This window comes from Thunnus maccoyii, chromosome 2 (assembly GCF_910596095.1).
Source record: "Thunnus maccoyii chromosome 2, fThuMac1.1, whole genome shotgun sequence".
NCBI classification, from domain to species: Eukaryota; Metazoa; Chordata; class Actinopteri; order Scombriformes; family Scombridae; genus Thunnus; species Thunnus maccoyii.
In genome coordinates this window covers 37,258,149-37,275,095 of record NC_056534.1, presented here as the reverse complement: position 1 = coordinate 37,275,095, position 16,947 = coordinate 37,258,149, and the positions used below count along the sequence as shown (strand labels likewise).

Genomic DNA, 16,947 nt, shown 5'->3' with positions numbered 1-16,947 from the left:
CACTCAGAAAAACGAACACGTACTTGCCAGAGCACACTGGCCGAATGCCCTTGACACACACTCACATATTCTTTTTATTACTGTTGATACTAAGTTGTCATGTAAACAAACACCAAGAAACAGAAGAAAAGAAGGAAAAATATGAAAAAGACAAAAAGCAAAACTATTTGCTGTTTAGTAAGAGAACAAAAGCAAGAAGTCGTTTTCATTTTGTTTCTCAGGGCAGGTTTGATTTATTCATTTCACTCAATCTTGTGAAATAACTTTTCGGAATTCACAATTTCCATCTAATATTATTAGATAGATTGGTTCTAATCTTAATTCCCTCCTACATTTGAAACACCGTTTTACTGTGTTTTTGAAACATATTATTATTTGATACTTATTTTCTGAATTTTAATCAATGTCTTTGTGTTTCATTCTATGTCACACAAGCATATGTTTAAGTGTGTACGTGTGTGTGATTATTCAAATGTGTGTGTACATTTATATGCACACGCACACTGGCATGTATGACAGGTAATTATAAAGGCATGTGTTGGCAGTGAACCCTCCCTAATTACAAGCATTGATTGGCCACATACCTGGCGTGTGGACGAAGTAGGCCAGGTAGAGGTCCAGCTCCTTGACGGACACTCCGATGTGGTGCGGCTGGACGCACAGGCCAGGGTTGGTGCACTGTGGTGACTTGACCAGCCGTTCCCCGTCCGTGCTCTCCAGGGGGCTGCCCTTGAACAGGATGACCATCACCAGGTCCAGCCGCCACACCTTGTCAGCCTGGCGTAGGCAGTCGATGCGACGGATCTTGCCCTTCTGGTCGGGGTTGGACAGCACGCAGCAGGGGGGCTTTTTCCCCGTGATGGTGAGCACAAAGTCCTCACGGAACTCGGGCCGGATGTCCTTGCGGAGCTTGGCCAGCAGGCGCGAGGCCCACTTCTGCTTGATCTCTGGCTTCTCCCCCAGCAGCTCATCCTTCACTGCACGCTCTTCCTCCTTGGACATGCGCTTCTCGTGCTTCTTGAAGTATTTGCGTTTGCGGGCCTGCAGGTTGAACCAGGTGTAGGCGAAGGCGCGGACATGGGGCAGCAGGGCCTCGATGAAGGGGTGGAATTCATCCTGAATGAGGGAGGAGGACGGGGGGAGGGTGGAGGAGGAGAGGGAGGAGGGGGGGAAGCAGGAGGAGGCAGTGGAGAGAGAGGGGGAGAATGGGGGAGAGAAGGACGGGGAGAGAGGGAGTGGGGGTGAGGAAGGGAAGAGAGAGGAGAGGCAGTTAGCACCGGCGCGCAGCATGGAGGAGCGGCGCCTGCTCTGTGTGAGCGGAGGGAGAGAATGAACGAGAGGCGCCGAGAGAGAGAGAGAAAGAGAGAGAGACAGAGAGAGAGAGAAAGAGAGAGATAGAAAGAGAGAGAGGGAAAGATGCGCACTCTCTACCTAACACAGACACATCACATTGAAAGACACACTTTACAAAACACAATACTGAAAGAGCTGAGAGATGAGAAGACGCTTTCTGCCTAAATATATAGAAACAAACGTTACTAAACTACAACAAAAACAGCAGTAATTCTAGTAAACATTATTCATTCTAAAAAAAATTTAATAAATAGAAATTTATATCTATATCTGAAAAAAAGCAAAAACGTGTAACATTTATAAAAACATAATGTAGATTGACTACATAAACTATTACATATTATACATAAAACGCTGAAATTATTTGAGAGAACTCACATATCAAATTCTAATTATTAAAATGAAAGCAAAGAGTCTCATTAAAAAGACATTAAATTTTGTCCATAAATAACATAAGTGCGTCTGCACTCAAAATGACCAAACAACAGCAGTTATCACAGAACACATGTGGATAAAACAGGAATAACATGGTAGTTACCATTTTGCTCTCTCATCATAAATTCACCCCGCCGATTGCAAAGAAACTTAAAAATGCACCACGAGTACAGAAACTGGACTGTTGCGTCAAAAAATGCGCTGGAGTAATGCTGCGTATATTAGAAAACAAAAGACTGAGGAAAAAAAAAATAAGCAAAAAAGAGAAGCTGAGAAACTGTCCAATAAAAGCAGCAGGGGGTAAAAAAGCTGAGAAAGAGGAGACAAGCCAAGGGGGCGCAGTGTAATACCAGCACAGGAACACAGGAGGTACTGTAGCAGGAGCTGCAGGAGAGGTGCTGTTTAAGAGCACAACAGAAGGAGAGTGTGGAGAAGTTCAGCAATCTCTCTGTCTAAAAGGATAAAAAAAAAAAAGAGCTAGACGTGCACAAACAAAGTAAAACAGCAAATGCAGCAAAACGGATAAAATTGTCAAAAACCTAAACAAGCCTCTTTGTTTGTTTGCAAAAATATGTAGAAAAAAAATATCTTGATGAGAAAACAACAACAAAAAAAAAAAAAAAAAAGCTTGGCAAAGCGGCGCGTGCTATTGGTTCAATTCTGTAGGATCTGCATAAGACTCACGGAGAGGGAGAGAGAGAGCTGGACAAGGGGGGTGCGGACGGAGGAGAAGAAGAAGGAAGAAAAAAAAAAACAAAACAAAACAAGAGGACCGAATCAATGTTGGAAGAGTGTGCACGACCGCTGGCAAACCCGAGTGCAGCTTCTTTTTTCCCCCTCTTTCTCTCCAACTCTGTCTCTCTCTTTCTCTCTTCCTCTCCACTTTCCTTCTCTAACCATTGACTGAGTCTGTGCCAACACACAGAGGGCCCACCTATTTGGCACCGAGTCTCAAACAGCCCAGCCAATACGCACGCTCCCAGCGCTGAAAGGGAGGGAAGAGAGAGATGGCAGAGGGAGAAGCAAAAGAGGTTGGGGGGGTGAGGAGGGGGGGGGGGGGGGGGGGGGGGAGGAGTGGATGGTTGGTGGCTGGTAGTGGAGAGAAAGAGAGAGGAGGAGGAGGAGGGAGGGGGGATAGACAGGGATTGTGTGTGGTGCAGGCAGAAGGCGCGTCATTAGCCAAATAGACAAGTTCCAATCTAGTGCAAAGGCAAAGTCCAGAGGATATTAATTTTACATGCATCCAATCCAGACAGCACCCGCCTTCTAAAACCCCCGCACATCCCCCCCCCCCTCGCTGCCTTCGTCACCAGCGTGGTCACAGCCATCCCAACAAACCAGCTCGCTCTCCAACTGCATCCCCCCGCCCTCCCCCCTCCAGAAACACCCCTCTCTCTCCTGCTCTCTCTCTCTCTCTCTCTCTCTGCTCGCGTTACACCACCTTGGCATGGGATGGCATGAGAAAACACAGGCCCAAAATCCCACTAGACCCTGAGACCAGCAGCTGCTCCTGGATTTACCACACAAACAAAGAGAGGAGGGGGAAGAAAATGCCCGTTACCCCCCCCACCCCCCACCACCACCACCCCCCCCAAAAAAAATACCATCCAAAAACATGCTCTCCTGTTTCAAAATGCACTCTCACATCCAAACTGGCCCCTTCTCTCCCTCACTCTTTTTTTTTTTTTTTTGTTACTCCACTTTAATAGCCCCGACAGCACAGACACAGAAACACATTAAAAGTTTCTGTTACCAAATTAGACAGCAATCCCATTTGCTGCTGAGAGACAGGATTCAATGGACAATGACAGCTAGAAATGCTGCGGTGGACGGCTCCATGTAAGTAGCCTATACATGCTGAGCTGTTTACTACGGCGAGTGGATATTAAAACTGTAAAACTGCCTAAAACAGGCTACACCGCTTCTCTGTAATTCACAGAGCTTAGTCTAATGCGTTCAGATATGCTGGTCTTTGTAGTAATGAATAGAATTATAGTTTCCTACAGCAGCCAGTAAATTGCCCATATTTTCATCGTGTTGCATTATGAAGTACACAATGAGACATAATTGGGAATGAACAACAGCAGAAAGTGAGGGAACAGTGTTGTATAGCTGCCCTGGCAAGCACTTTGTCTCATCCTCATTGGCTGACCCATGTGACCTCAGAGGACCAAGCTGTGCCCAGTGCACCATGGGAGAAATATTTGAGAGACAAAGGCTCTCACCACGGATCAATTCAATATAATCTGAAAAATAATATCTGTGTGATGGCTTGATGAAATACGCATGGCCAGTGCTTTTAAATGTCATTCTTCCAAATGACAAAAAATGAACACATTTATGTCGTCCAAATTACATGATTTAGTTCATGAGGCTCACAGGAATTATAGAGACATTGTCAAAACTGGAATCTCGGCATCGGGCAGCCACAAAAAGCTAACTTGTCATGTGGCAAAGTTGAGGGCCCGGCCATTTGATTGTGGGTTGAAGCCCCCTGCTGTGCAATGGGACAGGCTGTCTGTGTGAACACTCTACAAAGGCCAGAGTCCTCTGGTTGGCTCCCAGGACCATCAGATTTAGCCTGGCCTGCTCCCTCTGTCAGTGTCTGACAGAAAAGCCGCAGCCTGGATGACTAGCTGGTCCACTGACTGGCTGGCAAGCTGGCTGTTAGGCTGGCTGGGTGAATGACTGTTTGGCTACCAGGGTGGGTAGCTAGCTGGCTAGCCCGGCCTGACTGACTGGCTCGTCACTGCTACTGCAGGGGGGTGGGGGGGGGGGGTGCAGACCCCATCTGGACCAGGCCGAGCCGGGCCGGGTGCCGATTGTTCATGCTAACATACGCCTGCCTCACACAGCCACACTGAACACGAGAAAAATGTAGGAATGAGAGGAGATGACAGAAGCAAGAAAAAAAAAAATATGGGCAACAGGAAGATGAGGAGATGGAAATAAAGAGGATATGTGTGTTTGTGTTTGTTTTTGAGGAATAATGACTGAGGTGTGCTTGTCACTTATTTGAAAAGACCGAGGGGATCTAGACTTTTTGATGAATGGGGAGCAGACAAAGAAAACCAGTGATATGTGCCAAGTATTGCTGTCACTTCCTGTAATATCATCATGCCATTACTGACAGGCAAAATGATAATAACCAAGATTACTATCAGGGAAATCCAAACCTCCCCTTTGTCCATTCAAACTCGCAACACATTTGCTTTTGTAGCTCCAGCCCTGCAACATTTTTTCCGCAACATAACTCTTTTTAACTCTTTATAGAACAAAAGAGGATGAAAAAGTGACAGAGCCTTATTATGATACGACAAATTAATCTGTATTATTAAGCAAATACTATTTGTATGAAACATGTAATCCTTCCAAAAAAAAAATCCCCATTTTTAAAATCACTCATTTAAATCCATTTTCAAGCCTATTATGATCGTAAACTGGACCAAATGCAAAATTATACACAACAGCATAACATTGGCTTTGAGGTCTGTGCACAATTTGCAGCTAAGGCAAGATCTTTTTATGATTTTGGCCAAGAAATGAGTCTGTGTGGCACCCTACTATTTAATGTGTCATTTTTTGACATTTTAAAACCCACATTTCTTGCAGCTCATTAAAGAAGGTTTCTCCTGTTTGCCCAGAGTTCTTCGGGGCAGAACGGGAGGTGGCAGTTTTTCAGGCCTCGGCCTCTGGAGTCTCTACATATCTGCTCTGCAATAATTTGAGTGAGAGCTCATCTTATCTCTGCATGCCATGCTCTGTCTTTCAGAAAATGACGACCTTTGTTCGCCAGGCTGGGCAAGACAATCTCCCCTCATGCCCTGAGAGCTACAACTAAAAAGGAGCAGGACAGAAATGAAAACCACCACAGGTTTTATTAACAAGGCCAAGCCTGAAGCAGCAGCAACTGCCAAAAACACAGACAAAGGAAACCTATTTAAAAAAAAAACAAAAAACCCTGAAATTGTTGTATTCAAGATTTTGGTGGTATTATACAATCAAACAAAGATTAAAAAACAGTGTTTAGGCAAATTCTCCAATTACACCAATTTGTCATGTAGACTGAATATAGAGGTTAGAGGCTAATTTGAGCAACTTAACGTTAAATATCCTAAATGCCTCACTGTTAAAAAGGCATGGAAGTTGCTAGAGTGCTGTAAAATGGGGCCTAAAAAATGCATAAGGGCACCAAATTCAGGTTTTAAACACAGGCCAGGTCCTGTTGTCGACTTATTCTGATTATTTACCTTCTAAACAACCAACGGAATAAAGGCTGAGAGGGTTAGCTGAGACGTTACAAGTTGTCTTTCTATTTCTAACAAAAAAGGGACACATAGCAACAAAAAAAAAAAAAAAAAAAAGAAAACCTCTGTGTGGTTTGTCCTGCAGTATAAAATATATATACCCTCAATTTATAAAACGACATAAAAATGAAACTCTTCATGTAAAATATAAGAAACATACCTCCGTCACTGTGTTCACCGGCAAATTCTAAGCTGCGCACCACCGGTGTAACGTTAGTTTTGGCGACCAACCGTTGGCTGTCTCTGTCTGTCTGAATCATAACGGCCTGTTTGTAAGTTACTAACTATTTTTATTTGTTAAACAAACTAAATGTCTTGTTCATGAGAGTAAAACGTGTCTAAATATCAGGTATGTTTGACTGTAAAGCGCCTCTTCGTCTCACGCGGAGGAACGCGCTCCTCTCCGCCTGTTTGTCTCGAGCGGCCTACGTTGAGGAAAAAGGGTCAAAATTAATCCCACCGGTCGAATTGTAAAAGTCGAAATGTAATTAAAAGGAGGTGGACTTGTAGTAGAGCTAATACATAAAAGCAGCGTAAGGTATGACGTCAGTGAAAGCAAGCATTCATATAAATTTACACATTTACACAAAAGCGTTTATGCAGCTCTCCTCTTTAAGTTATTGCACACTATTAATGTTGCCTAACGAATGAACATTTTTACATAAACTGTTCACACCTGTGTGTAGCTACATTTCATATCCACCTTCCTGTCTGTGGGCTATATTTGCATACATTTTATTTTAATAGCCGTAACTTGGGCCTGTTTCTCTCACACTGTGTCAATAGATCTAATGAGCAATTTACCTGAATTGCATTTGTAGTATTAATCTTAAGTATGCAAATAAATGGCAAAGGGGCTGACATCTGTATCAAACATGTGGGGAGAAAGATCACGCATGGTGAAGACTCGTTGGTTGTGAGTCAAGAAATATTAAATTTGTCCTCACTGATGTGTGCAGAGCTGCAGACACGAGGACGTTAGCTATTATGTTAAAAACACAAAGGTCACTTCTTTTATTTTATTTTTGTCATATTCTTAAACTTTTGATTCCAGCAAACAAAATCGAATTAAAAAAGGAACAGAGTAGAAGAAAGAATAAATAACATAAAATAAAAAAAGTCCAACTGCATCAAACCAGTTTAAAGAGCTTTACAACAGGTCTTATTTAAATTATATTAATAAACTCACCTCTTTCATATTTCTCATTGATATGACAATATAATACGTCATTGTATTATTACCACCAACATGACCTAAATTATCTAAATTAGTTAAAAAAAAATGTGAGTATTTGATAAAAAAAAATTTTTTGAATCCATTTTAAAGCCCATAAATAAATAGTACTATTAAATAATCAACAGTGAAATCATGCAAATGTAATTTGAAATGCTTTTTTTAAACAAAGGGACCATTTTTAATTAAGATTCTTACTCAAACATAATTTTAATCATAACATTTAATTATAATCTTTTTGCAGTTTCTTTTAAAAATTCAACATTTTAGTAATAATCTCAAATTGCTTTGTAAATAAATTGTCATACGCTGAACTGAATATATATATAAATATATAAATATATATAAAATCTTCTGTAATAATAATAATTATTTTGGTGAAAATAACAATAAGAATAATGATTTTATTTTTCCTTATATTTGCTGGAAGAATAGGAAAGCCACAGACATGTTAACCTTTTACTCCTTCAACATTTTATTTTAGCAACATTTAGTCTTAAAATCTAATTACAAAGACATGAGCTAAACTTAATTTAAAGTTTATAGAAATGCTACAAGCATGTTACTGAAGGCCATATTTGTCAGAGAAAATTGTATTTGTCTCACACACAAGCTTTTTTGTTAAGGTCTAATCAAGATCTGAGGAGGAAACAAACACACACACACACACACACACACACACACACACACACACACACACACACACATAAAGCTGATGAAGGTTACAGCGTGTCAGGACATATCTGGAATTCAACTCTGACATCTGCTGTGTAAAATCACATATTGACAAGTACCGTGGTGATGTAAGGGAAAGACTGTGAGAGATCTGAACTATTTTCCCTTTGTGTATATGTGTGTGTGGTGTGTGTGTGTGTGTGTGTGTGTGTGTGCTCAGGCTACTCTTGATGGCCTGCAATAATTTAGATTAAGTATCGTGAGCTGTCTGTGCTTTGCATATAAATATAATAAAAAAAAATGAACGATTGCCTCACTGTTCTAAATTTTACATAAAACAGGGACCTCAGACCATTCGAATGCAACACAGGCTTTGTGCCATTCCAGCCCTCTCTGTTCAAAAAGAAAAAGGAAGTAGTAGAGGGTTGAGCGAAGTTTCCATGTTTTCTTCCCATGAGGAGTGCAGGAAAAGTAAGGTACACGCAGAGCAGGCCAGTCTGCAGAGTAACACCCTCCCATTAAGAGGTGATGGGTAAGTAACCTCACAAGCCTCAGGGATATGAAATAATTACGGACATGTTGACATAAACCGCTATTTCCTTGGAAACTATCATGAAATAGAAAAAAAATAAGAGTTCATTTTTCTTCCTCTTTCATTCACTTATTCACTTATTGAAGCCCACACACATGCATTCACACAGAGAGCCACATTATTCCTCTTAAAAAATTTCCTCCTTAAGTTCTCATCACTGCCAGTCCTTCACATTTCCATCCAGCTCCAACCTATTCATCCATTCTACTGCCTGGAAGAGGAAAAAACTTTCCCTCTGTCTGCTCTCTTCCTCCCATCGGCACAGATTGATGTTAAAAGTGTGTCTGCGCATCGTTTGTAATTACGCCTGTTTACACACTGAAGCATTACTATGTGTGAAAGTCTGGAAGCCATTTGTGGCATGAGGCTGAGAAGGAAAGACAGCGCGAGCAAGCTTTAAACAGCTCCAGAGACACAAGGACTGATAGCAAGCCGGGGCTTCTGACATGACTGCAGACCTGAGTAATTTTATACTCAAATATGCTTTCCCATTTGTGCGATGGATTTGTCTGGGCAGACGGTTTCAGCCTCAAATGTAAGCACATCAAAGATAAGATCAAGGGCTCTTCATGATTTTTTTATGTATCCAAAATTTATTCAGCTAGGGTTTTCTTGAGGTTTGTGTGGTTTTTCTGTGACTCTGACCCATCTGCATAAATTTTACCACATACAGTTAATTATAAACATAACTGTAACCCCACAAGTAAGTTATATTACCAATTTATATTCTGAAAATATTTAGATAGCTGAATTGAATTTGGACGACCGAAAATACATTTTGTACTCATCATTTGTTAAATATATGATGGATTTTTTTTGGCTTAGATTAGGTGGAAAGAATTCAAAACTTATACACTGCATACACCAAAATGTATTGTGGGAACTGAAAAAGACAGCTGTGTGAAATATTATACATTTGCCCCTCATAATGCAAAATGGTCTGTTAATCTTGATATCAGTACCGTCAATTAGAAGGAATGTTTCTTTTAGGGATGATGTTATCATGGTATAAATAAAACTGGGCAAAATTATAGATTTCAAACTAAATTAGGAGATTCTGGCGCTGCATTTTACAAACAATGATTTAATAAAAGCATTTCAACATGTGACTGCAGCTAGATGGGGCGGTATAAGGTTACATGCAGGCATACAGTATAAGTAAATACATATAAACTACCGCGTATGTGTGTTTACATTACAAAGGTTTCTGTAGCGTCACCATGGCGAATACACACACATGAACTGACTCACACACAGACTCACATACTGTTGGTGTGGCATTTTCCAACAGGACGTTGCAGTAAAACTGAGAGTGCAGCGTTTCCCCTCAAAAAGGGCGACCGTTCCTGATGAGGTCAAGTAGCCGGTGTGATACTTGTGTGTGTGTGTGTGTGTGTGTGTGTGTGTGTGTGTGTGTGTGTGTGTGTGTGCTGGAGGCGTGTGTGTCTTTGCGCAGGGTGGCAAAGTGTGGCAGCTTTCCTGCTTCAACTATACAGGGAAGGCGAGCGTCTCACACTTTCTGTCTCACTCCCAGCCTAAGCGCATGCTGCACACACCTACAGTGTTCCAGTCGGCACATGCCAGCGCCGCACACTGGCTACCATGCCCTGCCTACAGCTGCAGCGAGGGCTTTGAACCTCATGGTTAGCAAATACAGCAGGAATCAAGCAGATAATGAAACCCGATATCCCCTGCCCTCCATGCCCTGCACCAACAGCAGCCAAGGCCTGCTTCTCCTCACACAAGAGATGCACTATTGAGAGACTTTCTCTCTCACTCTTTCGCTCCCCCTCATTCTTTTATTTCTCCCTGGTCCTCATTCTGCCAGTCGGCAAGGCGAGATGCCAACCTCTCCCCAAAGCCGGGCAGAGTGCCCTTACCCTTTATTCAAATGCTTCACCACTAGCTCGACTCACACATTCATTTTGTGCGCCCCACCGTCACCTTCCCCTCCACTCCTTCATTTATTTCTTTCACCTCTTACTCTGCAATCTCTCTTTCTCTCTCTCTCTCTCTCTCTCTTTTTCCCTTTCCGGTACTCCATATTGTTGCTCCACTTCTACCGTGCCTCCCTCTGTTTTTTTTTTTTGTTTTTTTTTGCTGCTTCACCCTCTCACTTCTCGTAATTGCCGGTGCTCTCTCTATCTCGATTGCTATCCATCTTCTAGCATCTCTCACTCCCCCACACGCCTTTCACTGTGGAACTCCCTCTCCCCTCTTTTTTCTCGCTGCCTCGCTCTCACACAGCTTGACTCACCCAGACTCAAACTTGTACACTCATTCCTCAGCCAGTGCCAGACAGGCAAGTGCAGAAACTCCCTTTGCCCTCTCTCTCTCTCTCTCTCTCTCTCTCTCTCTCTCTCTCTCTCTCTCTCTCTCTCTCTCTCTCTCTATTTTTCTTCTATCTCTTTCACTCTCTCTCTCTCTCTCTCTTGCACACACACACACAGCCACTCATGCCGCAACCCATGCCCTGGTACTTCCCTTAAAGGGAAAGAATCTCTCCAATAAATTATACTTTGTCTTCATCTGCTGCAGTTTGTATAACCATTATTATATCTGTCAGTATTTAGTATTAAATGTATAATTTGCAAGAAGCCAGCTGGCGTATTACTCCATACCTTCAATGTGAATTTATTCCCTATTTTTGTCTGATTGATTGCTTCCTTGATTGTTTAGCAAGGTATTTGTGGAGTCCGCTCTCCATTCACACGAGAAAAGATACAGGGTGCAAATGTTTAAACATGTGTTGGGTCATGTTTACATGCCTTAAAGGCATCCATTTTTTTCATATCTTGAAAAATATGGTTTAATGCATATCGTCCCAAATTAACACGGCACACGGCATATTCATAAACGATGGGTGTAACTAATTCCTATCCTGACTATTAAGAGTTATTAACCATGAGAAGAGATTCTGCAACACTTGGCTTTATAAAACCCTTTTAAAAGCCATTATTACAACTCATAACTCTGTGGTTGTTAAGCTGGAAACAGCGTTTTTTTTTTCTTCGTTTCTGAAAAGGTGACATTTGTGGGAACACAACAGAAATATTGATAGAGTTTTAATTTAGCAAATTACTCTTTTTGTTTTGTTTTTATATGGTGTAATTTTGAATCATGGGAAATCTCTGCAGAAGTCATTCAATCTACACAGGAAACAAACAAACTAACAAAAGTGAGTTCTCGAAATAAAAAAAGAGCCAAACTTCTTAGCCTGGCGACCACAATATATAATTTACAACTAGAACGCTGAAAATGTCTGTGGCATGCTACTTTGGAGATGGGAAAACAACCCTGTTATATTAGCATCTCAATTCAGCTTCAGTGAGCTTCCTATCAGGAACACTGAAGCTTGCAGATTTAATTCTGCTTATCATGTGAGCTGGAGTTTTGCCTGTGCGGGATTGGCGCTGCGAGGGTTAAACGGTGCCCGCTCCCTGTGGCATGATATGAGCTGGGCCTTTTGCCTGTGCACTCTGCCTTGTCTGTGCTGAGTTGGTAGTGTTAGGGGTTAAGAGTGGGTGGCTGCTCCAAGTGGCCTCCTATCCGACTTTGATCTCATTAGGGTTAAAAGGTGTCTGTTCCAAATGGCTTCCTGAGAGCCGGGGTCTTAATCTCTGCTATGCTTGACAGAGTTTGGGTTAAAGGGAGACGAGCTCTTGATATGGCAGCAAGTTATGCATGACTCTGAGCTGGCAGTGTGAGGGTTAAAGGTCGCTCTGCCCATTTTGAGTGGCATTCCCTGTAGGGCAAGCACCACGCCAGGCCGGAAGAAACACAGAGGACACAGACAAACACATGCAAGGCGAGAAACAAAGACCCTTCACAACCACACGCACACACAGAGACACGTGCGCACACACAATAGCTAAATCATTTTGAAACTTTCATTCTCTCAAACCAGCGCTTTCCTTTTTTAAGAGATGAATCCGGCAACAAAGCAAAAAGGGGGGGGGGGGGGACGGCAGACAGACACACGATGCAGACGGGCGCCTCTGGGAGAGTGTGTGTGCAGTTATCTCTTCTGTGACCACGCTCGTTGGCTTCCCTAGCCTAAACTACCACCTCGCTCAGACCTCAGGAGCACCACAGTACCACAGGCAGACAGCCATAAGTACACGTCCTTAGAGGGGACATAAAATGGAGGAAACCCACCTCGATAAAACGGCACCTCACAAACAAGAGGGGAAAAAGAGGAGGGAACAAAAAGAATGTGCTGTATCATGATCCATTCTTCAAATTAGGTTTGTGTTGCATTTATACCAAAAAAATTAATTTTTGCATTATCATAAAATGTGAAAATGTGTCTGTGAAAAGCATTTATCTGCCTTCCAATTTCTTGAGTGCAGCATAATTAAAACAAAAGAACAGCGTATGTTTTTAGGCTATATGGTAATGAGTGACAATTGCTTAATTGCATCTAGTATACTTTTTACTGTCCCTTAGTTACCTAAAAATTGCCTCACAATTGTGGTGAGAGCTGGAACAGCATGTAAGTGAAATATTGTACACGTGTAGCCAAATGTGCCCTTGCTGACCTCAGATTGAATCATGCCAGATTTTTTTTATTTTCTCTCCTTTACTCCTGCTTAGCTTTCCTGTTGTATAGTTAAAAAGAACAGGAAAAACATTCCCTTATGTAATAAATATTCTACTCGTTCTGTGTTATTTTGCAGCGAATAGTAAGTAGAGTGTTTATCAACTCTCAGCAAAACTGGTCCGGTATGAAATACCAGTCAGTCTCCATTTATAAATGTGATTGTATGAAAAGATAGTATCACAGAAAAGTGAGCCAGAAGGAGAGAGCTGGACTGAAAGCAGCAAGAGCTGCCACGTCAGATGCTGCTGAGGCTTCTTGGATGTCAGGACTGAAACACACACACACACACACACACACACACACAGTGTAGACACACATGCAAACTCAGTATGGCCTGCACATGCACAGATCCTCACACACACACAAACTCATAGAAGGGGTTTGCCTTTGCGGTGCTGTTTAGGGAGTTGGAGTCATCAGCCAAGCCTGACACCCCTGCTCAGTGTAGCCATCACCGCTGTCTCTCTGTGAGTCAACATGGATGGAGCTGCTCCATCAACAACACACACACAGGCCCTAATAATAAAACGAGCAAATCCCTCACTCCAGTTTGCCTGCCACACGCCAGAAAGGGCCTGCCCCGGGTCTGATCATATCCTGTTAGGATCGCTTCTGGATTTGCACTTATCATTTGGTTACACTCTTCATGCATTTGAATAAATGTGTTGTTGTCCTGTGAATTGCAGGACAGTATTTGAATGCTCATTTTTTAAATCTTTATTTCACTTTAAACTGTGACAACCGAATTGTAACACTGCTATATGCAAAATATTCAAACATTCATCTACATGCACAATGGAAACAGCACAGTGTGCTCTGGATTCTGTTTTGAGGGACTACGTACGGGGAAATGTGGGCAATATTCAAGCTCTTAGGCTGTCAAAAAAAAAAAAAATCTGATGCAAAATAGGATTTGGCCTCATCTTTATTTAGGCTAGCTTTCCAATTCCTGGAGAAATTGCATTATTGAATACAACAACGCCATTGTTTCAGCAACATTTTGAGGGGCTTTCAGCTTTATGTATTTCCAGAGAGGAAAATCAAAATGGGAACACCGTTTTTCAATCTGAAGCAGAGACAAAGCTGTCAGAGATTTGATTCTCCAGATAGCACTTGGCACCATTTGCCTCCTCTAAGTACTAATACTAGTAATATGGTTATGATACATTAGCATTCCTTCACATCACCAAAGAAACCCAATATGTGTATATCAAGCATTTTAGTCAGTGGAGGAAGAGAGAAGAAACAGAGAGAGAAAGGGGAGGAGGAAAAGGAGGAGGGGGGGGGGGGGGGGGGGGGGGGGGGGGGGGGGGGGGGGAGTCAAGAAGATGGAGAGTAAGTCAGGTAAAGGATTAGCATTAAGAGGCGATAGGAGGGAAAAAGTTGCCTGATGAGTAACATTCCAACGGACAAAGCCTGGTGAATGGTGAAACTGTTTTAGATTGCTTGCGCTGTTCTCAGGAGAGGCAGGCAGGGAGTAAGTAAAGTGGCTTTTAAGCTCACCAAATCCAACATATCCCAGATAAGACTGAGGCTCTTCCTGAGGGAACGAAAGAGAGGAGTAGCGGAGGGGGCTGGAAAAAATGAGGTGGAGAGACGGTTGAAGTAAAAGACATAATGAGACAGAGAGAGTGGGGGGAGCTGAAGGATGGGGAGAGAGTGAGATAGAGAAAGGCAGACACAGATAAGGAAACGCATATGAAGAGCAAAAGGAAGAGGGGAGTTTCAGAGAAGAAGATAGGAATAGAGTGTAAGGAAAGTGAGAGCATATTTTCAGATGAGAGCACATGTGAGCTTTGGTGTTGGTTGATCCCATCTCATACAGCAGAGGGAATGAACCCAGAGACACTGAGCAGCCCTGCCTGTCTCTCCAGCAGGATTTTATCACCTGCGTGAAAGGCGGCTTGAATACACACTAACTAACGTCATCAATCTCTGCTCTGTCGCAGAGGGAACCTGCACAAGCCTTTTATGTACTCTTACGTACTCTGCTTATGTTATGTTTTGATAGAGACAGATTCATAATGCAGAGGTGCAGTAATCCCTTGACATACGCATGTAGAAAGAATGACAGCGCTGTGGTGTTTGATACACACACGTTGCCAAAAGAAAAGTTGCTTAATTTTCTATTTTCTGTCTGTAACAAGCAAGCAAAAACTCATAAGAAACACACTGAAGAATACATGCATGTGCATAAATATGCAGACCTGTCAGATGTCTGCTGGTACATATTGCTAAGTTGCATTCACCTTTATTAGACTCAAATGTATTTCTGCCCCTGTAATTGAATTAATTTGCCCTTTGATGTGGGTTCTTCCTGTGCATACTGTACATATGCTGTTAAACCACATGGTCCATACATACACATAAAGAGACAGGAGACAGGTGCACACACACACACACAGGCCAGAACGCAGAGTCAACAAACAAGGGTCAGTTTTTAATCATCCCTAGTTTGTTTATTTAGCAGTGGTCAGGTTTTCGCTTGTAAACCTCCCAAACTCTAAAATTCCTCCTTTTAGACTCCAGAGGGAACATTCAAACAGTATTAATTCCTCTTGCTGGGAAAAGGGACAGCCTTTTCCCGGAGCAATCCATAACATCTGAATATAAAAATAAATACGAAGAGCGGGTGCGCTCTTAACCCCAAAGTAAGGAGGGAAAAAACCTGCCGGGAAGTTTGACGGCAGTGTATGTTTTTCCTGTTTCACCAGTGTCTGGGACAACATCTTTCACTGTGTTGCAGTCCACTACCAATATTTCTCTTTCTCCCTGTCTTTCTTTCTTTTCATCAATCTCTTTATTGAACCTTCTCTTTCTGTCTCTATCTTCACCATCTTTATCTTTACCCTCTCTCTCTCTCTCTCTCTTTTACTCTCTCTCTCTCTGCTGGATGCCCCCTGTGCCAGTTAACTCACCACAAGCCAGAGGGAGGACCGCAAGAATGCTTAAATCAGCATAATTAGGCCTGTGTGTACTTTAAACACACACGTTTCCCCCAAGCCTGGACCCCTGCCACCCGTACACCGCTGTGTACGCAGCCACGGCCCGTCTCTTTGAGTCAATAAACACAAACATATCAGCAGTCAGCCTCACACACGTCCACACAGTATACGCACAGACACCGAATGAAAACACACACAAAATACATATGCAATGCATGAGGTGAAAAATGATGCTGTATCCCTCTCTCACCCAGCCTTGTCTACTGAAGCTACCTCCCTCATACAGCTGCCCCCCCCCCCCCCCCCACACACACACCCCCCCCCTATGGCCAAACCGCCATCACCGCACTAACACAGTTTGACCCTTTACACTGTGTAGCTGAAGGGGAGGAAGCTAAATGAGTTTAATATGGGAGCTCCACGCTGAAAAAGTTGCATGTTTGTTGAAAAATTTCCATAAGCAAGCCGGTAAAAATTAAGCATGAGCATGCACTAAAACAATGGCAGGGATCTCAATTCAGTTTGTGGTTTCTGTCCCACACACATCTGCATGTGTTTTAGGTTTCAGTGGGGCATTAACAAACAACCGCCTCCCAGCGAATCCATGGTGCTCGGCTGCATGTGGGGATTATCAGTAGTCATTACAGACCATTTAATAATAATCACCACCATCAAAAACGAATCAGTCCAAGCATGTGATATTCGGACGGCCAATATCACTGGCTGAGTGGATCATATTAGTGAAGATGAAAACTGATTAGACAATGTTTGGCATTTCTTCTCATTTTAATTATCACATAACG

The 16,947-nt window shown here is 42.5% G+C and overlaps 1 protein-coding gene across 13 annotated transcripts in view; it reads right to left on the bottom strand.

The window, feature by feature from the left end:
* Positions 1-16,947, bottom strand: part of nfixa (nuclear factor I/Xa) — a 107,901-nt gene that overhangs the window by 70,919 nt on the left and 20,035 nt on the right. For 10 of the 13 annotated variants that reach the window (XM_042426241.1, XM_042426294.1, XM_042426304.1 and 7 more), the window contains one exon: positions 585-1,116. In XM_042426241.1, the coding sequence (XP_042282175.1) occupies positions 585-1,116 (532 nt within the window). Of the gene's footprint in view, positions 1-584; positions 1,291-1,891; positions 2,229-6,255; positions 6,511-16,947 lie in introns of those variants that run through there. The other 3 variants (XM_042426322.1, XM_042426273.1, XM_042426233.1) reach the window with 3 other exon arrangements.